Below are 16,375 nucleotides of genomic sequence, written 5' to 3'. Positions count from 1 at the left end.
GAGTGAACAACAACAGTCGCAACGCAAGTGCAGAGTACCTAGCGGGAGCACGCGCAGAAGCGATGACAACATCGAAATACCCCTGACTAAGCTTCGGAATGAGCCCCACAAACCATGACACGCATTCCGAAGCGGCGACAATGAACAACAAAACCCATCATATTCGCCATCACAGAAAGCATTAGCGCGCAATCTTCTACGCGTATATTCATATACACGGCGATCCAGATGTCTTACTCCAACGACAATGGCACAGCAATCCCCGCTCCTCCTGCTACCGGGTGAATTGAAGAACCAAATAATAGATTGCATCCTCACCCGGGACCCGGGCACTGCACCTCCTCCGCTACAGCATTCTCCATTATCGCTATCATTAACATGCCGTCAACTACATGAAGAATACCACACCCTCGCCTGGACCGCAACGATCTTTACTCTCCCATGGTCATCAGCAGAGGAACTCATCCGGAAAACCAGTCTACTTCCCGCAGCAATCGTGTCCAGCATCACAAAACTCCAGCTGAAGCTTCCATCCGATCTCACCTCACTCTACACCCCAGACATAAACCGCCGCCGCGTAAAACCATTCAACTTCTCCCGCGCCGGCCTCACCTCCCTAGAAGAACTCTACATCCGATACCGACCTGAGCACACAGAAAAAGGCATCGGCGGACCCGGTCGCGAACTCATCGTGCAGATCCTCTGGCGCATCATGTGGGAAAGAGATATCAAGCGACTACGTAAAATCTGCATCGTGCATGATGGGGCGCAGCCGTTCCTTTCGCTTTCTCTACTGTACAACATGCTGCAGAACTTTACGCCGCTGCAGGTGTCGAAAAGGTGGAAGGTGCGATCGGATCTTGAGCATGGAAGGCTGAGGTTTGAGGAGTGGGGTGGTGGGGAGAAGGGGAGGGGAGTGGATGTTGTGGTTGGGTTTAGCTTTTGGGAGGCGGAGGCTTATGTGGAGGTTTGTGAGATGGTTCTTGAGGTATGTTTGATTCGTCTCTTGGGCCGGAGGGGGTGCTGTCAGGAGGAGATTCGGGTTCTAGGCAATATTCAGAACCGGCAGATGCTGACTTCAGGCCAGGAGAATCATGCTCAGGTCATTCTGGCTCGGCGAGCCGAGTGTTTGTACGTCACTCCGCTGCGGGATATGAATGACGACGCTTTGAGGCGGGAGGTCGATAATCTCAACACCTTGTTTCCTGTGTTAGGAGACGAGGAACATGCTCTTCAACCACACGTGGAGCGTATACGTGCCGCGTGTGCGGTAAGTAACCGAGGATGAGAAGAGACGACGCAAAGCTATTTTGACTCGCACGCGAAGGCCGTCGTGGCTAACGGCTATACTGATTGGGGATATGATGTTCACCGAAGACGTCCCAGTCACCTGACTACGTTCCCGTAGCTCGATCAGAAGGAGCACTACTCAGCCATCTTCCGACGAGGAAGGCTTTACGCGCACGCCGACGGCTGGGTTGAACAATAGGGACCGCCATGCATTGCCGGTTGCACCCAGACCCTCACACACCTTTCTTCGTTCCGAGATCGGCTGGCACATCCACGCGTCGCTTTCAGGCCATGGCGGAATTCGGTCTCGCCACCACTTCCAGAGCCGGGTGGTGATAACAACGTGGTATCTTAACCGTCCCTCAGAACCTCCTCGACCGGCTGAATACCGTATTCGCTTTTCGAAGCGAAGGAGTGTGGAGTAGGTCCCAGAACCAAGCCCACGGCGTCAGCATGGCAGGCGGGATACGCGTCCATGGTGGACCGGGTGGCATCCTTTCACACCAACGTCGCTTTTCAATAGTGGAAGTATGCCGGTCACCTTGTTCGAGCTAGTGCTGAGAGGAAAGACTGTGCTTGGGGAGCGCTTGCGGCGGGAAGGAAGGGTCGGGACGACACGGGAAGGATTGAGATCTTCAAGACGGGTTGGTGTTGAGAAGACAAGTGGCACCTTGCGATGTGTGTCCTAGCGGGGAAAGACGGCCGGGAGGGAGCCGACCAACCTTCGTCTGCGATCCATCCTCACTACTCGGGTGAAGCTTTACCCTTGCCATGTTCGCAGAAGGAGTCTTTGGTAAGGTCAGCCTTACCGGTCAACGCGGTCATGTCATCCAGGCCCTTGTTTTGCCGCTGGAAGTTATCGATATCCGCCATCAGAGCATCCTTCACGGGTCACTCGATCGAAGAGTAAATTTCGCGTGCCATTTGATAGGCTCGGTACCTTTCCTATTATCGTGGCTCGATCACGATGAAGCACGAGGCGTGCACGGGAAGAGCATCCACACTGTCCAGTCTGGATACTCGTTTCCGTATTCCATGGTTCGGCCCGATTGCGCTTGGGGATAGACTGAACTCTTACCAGACTCATGTCTCACATGATACACCCACCCTCATCATACTCGCTGCAAGTGGGGTCCGTTCCATGGCGGTGGATTCTCGGCCTGGGCATATCATCCTAGTCTCCCATGTGGCTGGTTCACTGGCTCTGGATGGATGGATGCGAGGCTCTATTGGCTGACGAAATGGTGGAGACGATAACTTGGCTTTCGATAGAGTGACACGCTGAAAGCTGATATGGACAAAGAATGGCCATGCACTTCGACTGGAGGTTTCCCAGCTGCGAGCTCAGTGTCCGTGTCGTAACCGAGAAGGCCTGCGAGACTAGGCAACGGCAGGAGTGCATTTGGGTATAGCATCAGCCAATAAAATAGACAAACAAGCATCGGAACAGTAAGAAACTGTAGACATTGTCGGGATAATCATGACCGGGGAAGCACGCCACAGGACGGATGTAGGTGGTGTTGGTCATCCGAGACCTGTAAATCGATAAAAAGCAAGGATGTTCCGCGTGTAATCTAACCTTCATGCGCTCCGGTAGTGCTTGCGCCGTAGATTCTGCGGTACATGGTCATCGGAGGAACGGGTGTGTGTCCCGGAAGGCCTCGAATACGACCAACCACTACCGGGCTGGTGGTTGCAGAACCCAGTACTCCGGTAGCATATGCTATACGCCAGGTTTTGGATCAGGAAGACACCATGGGAAACCTGTGTCCCATTTTGCCAAGCCTTCGAGTGATCATCGTTCCTGCATTCAGGCAACACGCCTGATCCCACACGATGATGACACGAACGATGAAGGATCACGGTACCTACGATTGGACTTGACGCTATCGATAAGCAGCAAGCTACCAGGTGGGCGCGGCGCCTTTTTCTTGAATCATTCAAGAGGCTGACTGTAGGTCAATCTGGTGGTGTGGGACTCGTAGAATTGACGTTCGAAGGAGACGTAGATGCGATGCCGCAGGCCGCTACATTCGCATCGGTACAGCCCGCTAGAGGTGGGCTTCGGCCGCAGGATCTGCCGAGCTAACCACATGCGCCCTCCATGGGTGAGCCGTGCATGCGTCTGACAAGCGCTGTGGCGCCATGGTCGCTGTTTTCTCGCAAAGGGCGTGCCGTCACGCGCGAGTGATGGGACGGTCCGTCGATGTGTAGAGACCATGTTTCCGCAGCGGGCCGACACTGTTCTGAGATTAGGAAAGAAGTCAGCTGTAGGAGATGCGCATCTAATCCACCATCTCACAGCTCTTCATAGAAGTCACAATATTTCGAGAATTACCATACGACCCATCCGCTCCGAGGGCAAGGTTCGCAGTGTAGGTGTTCGAAGTAGCCGATAAGCCACTGCTGAAAGCGCGCGAAATCCTGAATCGCTGCTCCAGACCCGTCCCCTGCGTCGTCCAATGGATGCAGGGCCCACTCACTCATACAGTATCTTTCTGAATGCAACGCAGCATCATGTACCGGGTTCACCCTCACACTGACCTTCTTCACACGTGCGAATCGAACGCCAGGTTCAGGCACAATGCATGATGGCCATGAGGTGTGTATGCTTGAAGACGCATGCGCGCTGTGGTACCTTGCCTTGAGGGTTCTGAAGGAACTGCCACCTATCGGTAGGTTATGCGCGTAAGCAATGGAAGGATGACAGTGGGGTGTTCTCGCCACGAATGCAGGGTGGCAAGAAGGCTGTGAACTCCGACGAAAACGAACACCATGACTACAACACTCGGTCGTTGTCATATGATCAACGCTCGTGTGACCTCGGCTGCAAGGTTGAAGATCATACTAGACATGCCTTGGTTCTGATAAGACCAGGGTGGCGGAGGCAGTATGATTTCACGTGGGAATAGTGGGCAGTAGCGTTGTCATAGTAGGCTTGCTATAAGGCACAAGTTTGCTTTGGCTCACTGAGGCGGTGGTGAGCGAAGGTGTAAGAACCAATACCATGCGAAGGATGACTTTAGCCGTTTGAGCCGCTCAAACGGCAGGAGTAGGCGACTACACGTCGGAGCGCGGCGGGTTGGCTATCTTGCTTGGAGCAGTGCATATGCAGGAACCCCGAGGAGACTGCAGCAGCACGTCTTTTGACGAATGCGGAGTTTTCGAACAGAGTTCTGATGTACCGTCGCTGCATCGCATAGCCGTATTATCAATGGAGACGTTCGTCAGACGTGGGAGAGGCGGACTTTAGTATGGAAACCTTGTTCGTAGGCTTCGGGAGTCATCCACTGTTTGGAGTGCAAAGATCTTTGAGAGCCGCATAGCACAAAGGGAGAAGTTTGGTTGGAAATGTCGAACGCTGTGAACAGGAGCGCCGTGTATTGCGTAGTCTACATATAACAGGTGCCAATGTACCTTAGATGCGCGTCGCCAAGCGGGCTCAGCCGAGAACCGCCAGTACCGCTACGATATTAAAGAAGCTTCACAGATTGGCGGACGACTTGTTGCAAAATTGAAGTCATGAATGGACGTTGCCGAAGTGGCAACGTTCAGGTCGGGGACAACATGTTCGTAGAAGGTCCAGTCAGGATGATATGGACTCGATGTATCTCTGAACTGGTACTGGAATGGGGAAGCGATTCCGGCAGCGTGTGATATTGGCTCAACTAGGGTTTGTTGGGATGCGTCTAAGAAATCAGACAAACCCCAGGGTGTCTGCGCGATTGATATTTCGGTTGTGACGTGTGGCGCAGCCCAAGTTTGTGGTAGAACATCATTGACATTGAAGTCAAACCCACATTCGATAGGCATCGATACTTCATCGGACCATAATCGTGGATACAAACAGAGATCAGCCTCGTGCACCACGGATACGGGCTGATAAGGATGTATCGGGCTTGGTGTTTGCGGTGACATAGTGCCCAGGTTAAGATAGCTGTTTGCACCCACAGACTGAGTGAAGAAATCTGGATCCTGTTCGGAAGTATCCATATAAGCGTAACTGCCGTTGAGGGTTTGCGAATCTCTTGGTGAAAGCGGAGTGAGCATTGGATAGCCAGAGAGCCCTGGGTTTTGACGGCTGGCTTTCGCGGTGGCTTCGGTATCAATGTATGTTGCGGCGTATGAGCCTCGAGATTCTTGAGAATGCAAGCTCGTCGAGGGAATATATGAATCGAGGCGTGATATGACACCGGCCGAGAAATGCCTTTTCGGTGGTCTAGTAGATGGTTTCTTGACGCTTGATCGGTGGTTGCTATCCGAAGTACGGCGAGTGGATCTTGGTTCGCATACGATACCCTTGGTGATGCACCGAGAGCATGAAGGTAGCTATGTAGTATCAGCGCAGGAACTTGGACTATACAAGATGTGCCTAGGTACATACAGCTTTGTTACACTTGGTCTTCGCTTTAGCGCATGTCACGCACGCGATTGCTCTTTTCGATGGCATTCTAGCATATGGGTTGTGCTGAACTGCTTGCGTAGTAAAGTGATCCGACAGGTCTCGTGGAGTATGAATGGTCGTCTCATCCATTGCGATCGTATGTTTGGCTTAACAAGTGATACGAATCAATGCGTGTTGTTCCAAGCTGGCTGTAGAACCACCGTGTCTTGAGAGTCGACTGCAGTCAGGCAATGACCGTTGCATCAGATAATGTCGAGCCTCTCTGGACAAAAGCGAGTGCTTGCTCGAAGTGTTAGGGATTGAGCTGTGATATACTCGTCTATTCCGAGCAGACTTGAGCTTGACCAAAACCGATAGTTCCGTCCAACGGCTGATCATATACGGCATCAAGCTTGCATGATGCTAAGTTTAGGGCCGAGATACATGTCTTCCGTGTAGGGTCCTACATAGCAAGGTATTGTTCTAGCACCGATGAGGCGCCTTCGCAGGGCTGGAAGCCAAGTCAAGGCATCGTGTATGAGCTGACGAAATGCCGCTGCTGAGGATAGTTAGCATGGTACGCCACCATGCCCGTATGCTGAATGCACGTTCATGGTAGAATGCGCCTGAGCGCGTGGATGATGACAAGGGGTGTCCTGCGCGCTGACAGGACCCGCGCTGGTGGAATTCGGTATGTCCATGATGACAGGTCGCACACGAATCGTGGTGTGGCTGAAGCCTCACCAGTGCCATTGCTTGGCTGGTTGCGTACCTCAGTTCGAGCGACATGCAAATGCGACTTGACGTCTTAAGGTTCCAAGTAGATTTGGTTTGCAGAGACGAGCTCTAGGTGTCAGCAGAAGAAGTTTATGTATACCATTGAATGCTTTGGGTAGAGTATCAAGGATTTCGTTGATGACATGATCATCCAGATACCACGGGGTCTTGATGTGGTCTGCACCCAGAGGGTGGTTCCAGACCGGGTCCGGGTCACCGGTGATGAGGCGCTGTAGTCCCTGGCACAAGGCTATTGTTGTAGATTCATGGTGATGATGTGGACGGACTCTGGGGAGTGGCGTCTGGTGGTGAAGTTAGACAGTGGGACCCCTGTTCCGCAGCTGCCCAGGTGGAAGAGCGGGGCCATGGCGGGCTGACGATGCTTAGTGTCGAAAGCTTCCGCAAGCTACGCTCTTGGGTGGAAGTGCGATATCGGCGACGATGTATGTGTTATACGGGACGTGGGTGCTTCATCCCACAGATGATGGCGGTGGCCGAGAGGTTGGTGGGCATTGCGCCAGACGTCATTTCCGAGCGGCGCACGGTCCGCCGCCATCTATGGCCTTACCTAGGTAATCTTGAAAGCCTCCCTCGCCAGGCAGGCAAGAGCCATCGAGAAACAACTTATCCATACACACTCTCAATTGCTAGACTCGCGATCGTATCTGATTGAAATTTACATCGTCGTGAGAGCTCGTAAAGGCTCATGAAGTCAATTTGCGTGGTGCCTGCTCGAGGTCACGAGCTCAAGCGCATGTCCGACTGACTTGTACTTAGTTATAGACCCTTCCTTGAAACAAAGCATTCCCAGAATCGCACAGCGACCCCTTCGCATCCGCGGCTTTGGTGGCCAGTGCCTCTCCCTCGCTCCATCTTTAGCAAGGCATCGTCAGCGTTGCTATGCGTAAAGATAGATAGATACGGAACGATCGACATCCGACAATCTATCAAGGCCAGAAAACGACCATGAAGTATAGTTACGGATATAGATGTGTTGATAGTAACAACCATCACGAACGACAATTTAACGCAGGTCCGAAACATAGGCCGAGGTTTACTAACGTGGGGCCGTTGTGCGTAAGCAGAGCTTGTGTTTGAGACCTGCTTCGCTTTGGCCATCGACCTCGAGTGTAGTTATATTGAAACGACGAAGCTTGAAATGCGTGCGTCGTGCTAAGGTCTTCTGTTTGGAAGCCTCATCAAACCATCCATAAATCTTCGTGGGCCGTAGTCGCTATCACGTATCAATCGACAGCACCCGTCCCACTAGGTGCACCGCCCCTACCAGGAGACGCTGGCTCTTCCACGGACCCCTATTTTCAGCATACGTACGCTCGCGTCATGGAATGTATTGGAAACAAAGGGAATCGGGCGTATTTTGTGTTGCTGTCCGAAGAGATCCATCATGTGAAAACCAATGTAAGTGGAGTCAGCCTTACTGTCTTGATGGCGAGTTGTTGTCGATCTTCCTGCACGAAAGCTGACTTATTCGTGTGTCAACAGCTGATGCTCTAGGCGGTCGCATGACTGCTGCGGGAATGTGAATATCGTCACGTTTGTCCTTCTCAACGTACCAAGTAGGAATGCCAACACCAAGACAGAATCTTGACATAGTCATTGTATTGCAGAATATAACATCGTGAAATACTAGCATACAGTCGATTTTGAACTGTTTCCGAACTGATTCCTCCCTATGAATGTGTAGCCCTGTATTCTTCCGCCTCATCACAGCGGGCTGTCCCATAATGCGCCCGGGCCACCGGCAGTGGAATCGACAATTTCTTGAAGAAAAAGGTAATCTAGCGTGAACCATAGAGCCAGTACACACCGCACTGGCATCCTCATCCATCCAAAATAACGCTGCGGACCAAATTTCCAGTTCACAGGTACACAAGCAGCGGCATCGTACTCTGCTGCCACGACCTTGATCAGAGCACTATCAAAATCGGAGCCCACTAGCGCCTCAGCGTCAGCCAAGAAGAAGACTCGAAACGGGTTGTCGTCTGCGTTCATCGGCCGGCCTCCAACTCCCTCCACGTACAGCTGTCGAACCTGCTCCAGCGTCAAGCCATCTAACACTGTAGAGTCTGATCGAGCGTCGAGTTTGAATAGAGACCAAGCCTTTGCAGTGCTAGTCGTGTCGTCTTCAGCCCCGTCTTGGCTCTCGAGGTCGAGCTTAGTTTCAGTAGTCATTCGCTGGAGCAATTCGCTCCACCGCTGATCCGATCCAGGGCCGTAGTATGTCCGGTAGATAGTGAAGCCCCAATAAACCATGTCATTCGGAACGTCGACGAAAGGCACGGTCACGGGATGTCCCTTAAGACTGTCTAGAAACTTCTGGACCGATGGTGGCATGGTGGCGGTGAAGGTCGTAGCGTCAGGTAATTTGCGAGTGCAAGCGCGAAAGACGGGTTGGCGATGTGAGACTGAAGCACGTACGATAGTGGGTATACGTGCGACCAGAAAGCTTGCGGGATTCCCGAGGTCTGACCAGGGTGATGTATACCTAGGTATAGCAAACGAGCGCCAGCCTCATCAGGCCGCCACTTGGCATCACAAAACCTGCATACAGACTTACTCCTTGGGGAATGCAGCCGGCGCGGCATCCCAGGATACGTATTTTGAAATCATCGATCTGGTGTTGCAAGCAACAGTATATATATATGGGAATAAGTATGAGTGCAGGGCCCCAGCAGCCTGCTCGCGATTGGGGCATCCCAGGATACGTAGATTAACTTGGCAACGAAAACCTTCAACCGACCCACTCCGCCCTGCATGAGAATAAACCCGAGAGCAAGCATCGAGGAGCCGGGAGGGGAACCTCATACATCATGAGGAAGGAACTGTACATGCGAAGTGTTATAAATAAAGGTTGAAACCGTGGTAGGCATGCATATCTGCGTATCAGTGATCCGTGGAGAAAGAGACGCGGGAGACATGAGCTAGTCCTTCTATGGCTTAGTGCGTTCGCCATATCTGCATCGCACTTGCCGCTTCATCGCGCACGTCATCCGGAATTCTCGATCTGAACCATTTTCGACAGTCGCATCGACTGCATGATTATCTATATCACCACACTCATTTTTTGGATACCCTAGAGAAAGTTAGAAATATGGCGCAACGTGAAGACAGCGAACTGTACCCTGCGAAGTTTCTTGCGGAAAGCGCCCATCCGGAGAAGACACCAAACCCTCCCGATCTTCTCATTTTGAATCAACCAATAGCCCACTTCACTGCCTTTTCACGCCTTTGGAAGCACACTGGGTACCGCATATGTGCCGATGGCGGGGCGAATAGACTTTACGACATGCTGAAAGGTGACTTGATAGCGCAACGCGAACAATATGTGAGTAAGTATGTGATACATAGCGTCTACACAGGTCGCTGACAGGTATAGCTACCCGACATGATCCATGGAGATTTGGACTCGTTACGCGATGATGTGCGTGACTACTACGAAGCACGAGGCGTTCCTGTGCTACGCGATGGTGACCAATACAGCACAGACTTTGGGAAATGCATGAAGAAAATCTCGTCGCGTCTTACTTCCTCAATGGTTCGGGATGTGATTGTCCTTGGTACCCTCGGTGGGAGGGTTGATCAGGGCCTCGGGCTCCTGAACGAGATATACAGGGAAGAAAATCGACATGCCGACCTTCGCCTATGGCTGTTCTCCGAGTGCAGCCTGAGCTTCATACTTCGGAGTAGGGAGACTCTGCTGAGAGGGCTACAGGAAGATGGTGTCTTTACTGAGAATGTAGGGTTTCTTCCCATATACGGACCGGCGATCATCTCTACCGAAGGTCTGGAATGGGATGTCAAGGAGTGGCCTACGCAGATGAACGGCGGTCAGCTCAGTACGAGCAACCACGTCAAAGCCAACGATGTGAGGGTTGGAACGGACGTGCCGATACTGTTCACGATAGAAAGAGCGCCTTTGTGAGAGGTTGGGGAAGTGTCGTGCTAGATATGGACTTGACATACTCGCGACTCATGGGAATTGACACGTAACGGTATCCTCGTGCTACATGTTCCAGCACGCTGTTGTTGTGTAACATCCATTGGCCTCGCCGATGCTGTCTGCATGGGAGACAGTGGATCAGGGCCATCATGAGGTAAGCGCGTGCGTCGTTGAGCCCATCGTGCTTTCCACGGTTCGAGCAATCGGAAGAAGGTGCGGCCTGCGAGGCGACAACCTCACATACATCATGAAGATGGGAGACGACTCCGGCCACAGTGGTGAGGGTACCTGTCGAGTCGTGTTGTGCCAGTAACCGTTCGGCTGTGGTGAAAGCATGAGGAGAGTCCGAAGCGCGACGCAGCACAGGCGCAGGTGCAGGCAACCGCTCCTGCCCGTCTTCGGAACCGCTCCTGTTGTTTGGTGAACCCTAATTGGGAAGCTGTGATTGGCCGCGTCGTGGGCAACTCGCCTTCACCATCAAGGCTACTATCAGACCAGTTCTCCCGCTCAAACAATCACCGCGCTTGCCAGGCCAACATCGCTACTCACTGTCGCTACTACGCGCCTTTTGGAAGTTTATTCACTCGCATACGCAGCTCTTGTCTTCTGCGAGCCTCCCCGCTTTCTGTGTTGCTCACATACAGGTGCCATATCCACCCCGACCCTCCCACGTCCCACCGCGTCAAAGCTCTCCGACCAGCACCTTGCCTCGCGACGTCAGGCACAACACGTTCGCAGACCCTCGTCTCCAGCTACTTCCCACGGTCTCTTTTCAAACTCAAGATATATCTGAGCATTCTGTCGACAAAGCTACTACACGCAGCATCACAATTGGCGTGAGCTGCACGACATAGCGCGCGCTGTGGGGCAAAACGCCGGCGCGAACGCCAATCGGTCGCTAATCGCCATGGCGTCCATACGAAGAGTCGCCTCGTCCACGTCGTCCGAGTACTCGGAATCACCTCAAAAGCAAGACGAGCAGCTCAGGCGATCGTCGTCGTCGAGTTCAACTGTCGAGAGGGAAGCTGCGTCTCCCCGCGACACCAGCACAGAAGGAGCATCCGAGCCAGCAGGGGCAGCCGAAGAGCCGCTGATTGGCCAGCCGAGCGGCAGTCAGAGCCCAGCTTCTGACCATGGCTTCGACTTCGGCATCCCGCCAACGGCAGAGCGCGAATCCTCGCCGTTGCCCTTTGCGCCCGTCGTCCCTTCGCCGCTCGCAAACTCCAGATCAGCGAGCGATGGAAGCTCAGACGGCCACGAGCCGCAGTCAAGCGATGATACCCAGTCAACGAAGCATCGGCCGCGCACCAGTACAGGCCGTCTTCATTTGCGCATCCCGCCCCGGCCTCACTTGAGGACACCAAAAGCGAGGAGTACAACAGACTTGACAGGTCATGGAGCCCGCTCTCCAGGCACTCCACTCACATTACAAGACTTGGGAACCGACTATACTCGCTACTTCAACCCTTTCTCAGATTCCGCCAGTAGCCATAGCCGTAGTCGGAGGACGTCCTTATCGGAACGGCAGTCTTATGCCAGACTGGCCGCCCGCTCGCGCACAACCACTCCGCCGCCTGGCATTCCACCAATCAACCCGTTCCTTACCCCCAATGCATCTGTGACGGGCCTCAACGATAGCGTCATTGAGCTGTACGATGACAAGAAGAACGTGTCTTTCATCGACGACAGGTTAACGGCGCCGTACGAGGAGAAAGGAATACTGTCCTGGCCACTGGTTTGCGACTTGGAGGAAGCGGACGATGAAATGCACATGCCTCGCGACGACGATGATATCAAGTTCAAACCGAGGATACGCGATCACTTTACAAGAGACAGCATCGTTTCCACTATTGGCCTAGCTTTCATGATATCAGGACTGTTATTCATTTTCATCGGCCTTCCAGTACTTTCTGCGGTAGGCGTCATCGACTACAACTCAGCCTACGGTATGCCATTGAGCATGTTTCCCAATCCCTGGAGGCCTCAGATCTGGGCTATAGTCAACAACAAACAGTATCCACTCCTGGAGAACATACGGACAGGCTTGATCGACCCCGACACACCTGACGCTGTCAAGACAAGGGCCGGAGAGTTTGGCGATGAGTATGTGCTCGTCTTCAGCGATGAGTTTAATGACAATGGCCGCACGTTCTATGAAGGAGACGACCCTTACTTCTTTGCACCCAACGTCTGGTATGGCGCGACTCAGGACGTTGAATGGTATGATCCAGATGCTGTCACTACCAAAGATGGCACGCTTCAGCTGCGGCTGGAAGAATTCTTCAACCATGGTCTCAAGTTCCGATCCGGTATGCTGAACAGTTGGAACCAGCTGTGCTTCAAGGGCGGTATCTTCGAAGTTTCAGTGTCGCTACCAGGACCAGCCGGTGTACAGGGACTCTGGCCTGGCGCCTGGACAATGGGCAATCTCGGCCGGCCAGGCTATCTCAGTACAACCGACGGGCTGTGGCCCTACACCTACCAAGCTTGCGATGCTGGTATCACGCCTAATCAGTCTAGTCCTGACGGCTTATCTCACCTACCTGGACAACGACTCAACTCATGCACCTGCCCGGGTGAAGACCACCCATCGCCAGGTAAAGGAAGGGGAGCACCAGAAATTGACGTCATCGAGGTGGGTGCCACATCAGGATACCCTGGTCCAGCAGGTCTGCCAATAGCAACACAGAGCTTCCAGGTTGCCCCCTTCGACATCTGGTACCACCCGAATTACAACTTCACGGCGTTCCCAGACCTTCGTTACAGTGGGCTCAACACCTACGCCGGCGGTGCCTTCCAAGAGGCCATCTCTGCCAGCACGATACTAAACAGGGACTGGTTCGACAACAAGCAGTATCAGCGGTACTCTTTCGAATATGTTCCCGGAGAAGGCAAGGACGCATACATCTCCTGGAAGGTTGGTGACCAGACCATGTTCATCATGGACGGCCGTTCTGTAGGACCCAACGGCAACATCCAAGCTCGACAAATCGCAGAAGAACCCCTGTCACTCATTCTCAACCTTGGCATCAGTAACTCCTGGACCTGGATCGACTGGAAGAACCTGGTCTTTCCTGCCACCATGCGATTCGACTACGTGCGGTGGTATCAGAAGAAAGGCGAGGAGATGGTTACGTGCGATCCCCCGGGCTTCGAGACTACAGAATATATCAAGAAGCATCCGAAGGCTTACCAGAACCCTAACTACACAGTACATAGTCCTGTCTTGCTTATCATACAAGCACACAACTAACGCAAAGCAGTTATGGGATCAAACCGGTTATGACTGGCCGAAGCACAAGCTCAACAGCGATTGTTGACCCGAGACGCCCTCTCACGACAGCGGATACGATCACGATCACGATTACGATTGACGAGTCACCACGAGCGCGAACGTCCTCAAAAGATCGCTTCGAGCGTCTCCCTCTACGTACATTGCAGCTATACGACCGACTACGATCGTTTACGGAACATGGCACTCGAGCTGTACATTACATTTCAGGAACAAACATGTCGCTATTGTACAGATACACACATGAAGGGAAGCGTTTCGGTGAGGGCACACAAACACACACATAGGAAGGAAAGCATTTCGGGCAAGGGCATGAGAGCGGAGGATGGGTCTTGGCCATGTTTAAGCTACATGTGTCGTCTCCTTGCATATGGGGAAGGTTATATCGATTTTCGAGCGGCATCATGGCATTTTTGCATTTGTTGGTGTATATGTATAAGTAGCATAGCGTAGCTGTAACTTTGGACGAGAACTTGCATGGCTTCTTGACTGTATGAAGAGGGTTGTGATGTGCTGAAGAGTACAATTGATGTGTACTTCGTTAAGTATATATACAAATGCAAATCACTCCATCTCACCACCACGCGCTTACTACTCCTCCATACAGCTAGCATCCTGACAATCCTTCACATCACAAACCTTATGAAAGTCCTTATGCGCCTTCGCCCCCTTCCCAATAAGTTTCTTGAACGACTTAAACTCGCAGCTCGCACCCGGCCCATCCTGGCAATCCGGAATGGGTCTCGGCGCCGAATTCGCAATGAACCTAACATACGTGCCAGGCTCATCACCATGCACACCACCCCTCTCACAAATCATCTTCTCCATACCAACATGCCCCAGGAAAGGAATGAGATCGCTCATCTTCCACGCACGCGTCCAGTTGATATGGTCAGTTGGGAACTGTTCCGCAGCGTCGGAAGAAGAGTTGAACAGACCGAGTGCGGTAGCGATAAAAGGCGGGACTTCTCTATGCGTGAAACCGAGGAAGAAACGCTGTTTATCCGGCCAGCCGTCACCAGGCGTATCGTGCTTCTCGATATGCGCAAAGAGCTGAGACTGTGCTTGCAGCCACGGGAAACCGAGGTAAGGACTCAGCGGGTTGAGAGGACCGACCATGTACGCGTACTTCAGATCCCACGCGTACTCATACGCCATCCACTCCGAGTCTGTGAACAGCGCGCAGATGGGGCTGCGCTCGCCCTTGATGGCGGATTCGTAGCCGCACAGCATCTGGAAGCCAACAACATCACTAGGAGACAGTTTGAAGGGTGTGTAAGGGGAGAGGCGGTGTGCGACGGAAGCGCCGTAGAGGTCGATGACTTTTTTTTGTTGCTTAGACCCGGGTTTCTTGCTGAAGTTTTTGCAGGATTTGTGGGGGATGAGGGATTCCATGCTGCCGTTTGTGTTTTCGGTTATGCGGACTATCTCGATGTCGGAGGCTTGGGGGAAGGCTTTGACGAAGTTGGCGGCGGTGTCGTAGGTTCTGCTCTTTTTGTCCGCGAGGATGCGGGTTGTGTTGGGCACGAGGTGGTGGTAGCGTTGTAGGAGGTGCTTGCCTACTGCTTCCGCGTCGACGGCGCCGGAGGGAGTCAGTTCCTCCAGTCTATCTTCCAAGATTGGGGACTGCCACTTTTCCATGAAGGAGAGCGGGCCGGTCCATCCATTGCGGTGTGTCTCGAGCTTCCACAGGAAAGGCTTGATGTATTCTTCGTATTCGTCGTCGTTGGAGTAGATGGCGCCGTGGCGGATGATGTACGATGCGGCCGTGACATTGCAGCCGACGGGAGGTTTGTGCTCGAGACCAAAGCCTGGATGGAGTTAGTATAGGCTATTCCCGCGACATGGGCAGGATGGTACGGACCGACTGCGTCAAAGTATGGCGAGATACCAGGGAGATGCAGCAGGGGATCAAACTGGTAGTTCTGCGAGTGGTCCAGAGGCTGGAGTGGTGATTGAGCTTGACCTGAGCTTTGGAGGAACGTCGGCAAGGTCAGAGCCGAGGCTGAGCCTGCGAACGCGAGCGCGAGGGACAGCATATTAGACATTAGTCTTGCTATAAAATCCGTTCTAAGAAATTGTCGCGTCGGGGATATGATTCAGGTCGAATGACCTGGGATGGGGATTTAATTGGGGCATGCGCGCGGTTTTGACTTTCTGTTTTCTCGTGACGTACATGTTTCTGCAAGGTACGCGCTTCACTAGCGCGAGCGCGCCGCCCTGGTAGCGCGTGCCTAGGCCTTGGACGTCGTCACTTGTTCACTGTTATCTCGCTATCTGGCTGCATGCACGCGGCAATCCGGCACACTGCCCAGTCAATGCAGGCAAGCGGAGATGAATGTGCGGATGGAATGCCAGGCCGCAAACCTCAATGGAGCAAGCACATATCGGAGGTAACGACAGTTTCAATTTTAGATACGAACGTTGATGTGGGAAGCAATACACTGCCAGTAATACGCTCACGTCTGCTACCCAGAGCCATCGCGTTCCTTCCCCTTCATATGGCGTCCGTAAGACGGCGCATGTCATTGATAACGCGTTGGCAGACGCAAATCCGTCTTCGCTCATCCTCCGGCTCAAGCGTTGCTTGTCGCAAACGCCATGTCGCAATATCCATACGTCTGCGTAGCATACTCACCTGCCCCGGGGACGCTCTTGCGCAAGGTAGGAT

General features: G+C 53.0%; 4 protein-coding genes across 4 annotated transcripts; 2 read left to right on the top strand and 2 right to left on the bottom strand.

Moving 5' to 3' along the window:
• Positions 1-8,176: 8,176 nt before the first annotated feature.
• Positions 8,177-8,806, bottom strand: J4E79_009256 (uncharacterized protein; the record flags this gene model as incomplete). Its single annotated transcript, XM_049358106.1, has 1 exon — positions 8,177-8,806. One exon carries the CDS (start codon positions 8,804-8,806, stop codon positions 8,177-8,179), a length of 630 nt encoding a protein of 209 aa, XP_049207322.1.
• Positions 8,807-9,563: 757 nt separating this feature from the next.
• On the top strand, positions 9,564-10,394 carry J4E79_009255 (uncharacterized protein; the record flags this gene model as incomplete). Its single annotated transcript, XM_049358105.1, has 2 exons — positions 9,564-9,797; positions 9,849-10,394. The coding sequence occupies 2 exons, from the start codon at positions 9,564-9,566 to the stop codon at positions 10,392-10,394; spliced, it is 780 nt and encodes a 259-aa protein (XP_049207321.1).
• Positions 10,395-11,319: 925 nt separating this feature from the next.
• On the top strand, positions 11,320-13,665 carry J4E79_009254 (uncharacterized protein; the record flags this gene model as incomplete). Its single annotated transcript, XM_049358104.1, has 1 exon — positions 11,320-13,665. One exon carries the CDS (start codon positions 11,320-11,322, stop codon positions 13,663-13,665), a length of 2,346 nt encoding a protein of 781 aa, XP_049207320.1.
• Positions 13,666-14,295: 630 nt separating this feature from the next.
• On the bottom strand, positions 14,296-15,743 carry J4E79_009253 (uncharacterized protein; the record flags this gene model as incomplete). Its single annotated transcript, XM_049358103.1, has 2 exons — positions 14,296-15,515; positions 15,569-15,743. 2 exons carry the CDS (start codon positions 15,741-15,743, stop codon positions 14,296-14,298), a joined length of 1,395 nt encoding a protein of 464 aa, XP_049207319.1.
• Positions 15,744-16,375: the final 632 nt, after the last annotated feature.

This window comes from Alternaria viburni, assembly GCF_023758015.1.
Source record: "Alternaria viburni strain BMP 2772 chromosome Unknown scaffold_24, whole genome shotgun sequence".
In the NCBI taxonomy this organism is placed as follows: domain Eukaryota; kingdom Fungi; phylum Ascomycota; class Dothideomycetes; order Pleosporales; family Pleosporaceae; genus Alternaria; species Alternaria viburni.
Note: the sequence above shows the minus strand (reverse complement) of the source record. Positions and strands in the feature narration are given on the sequence as shown.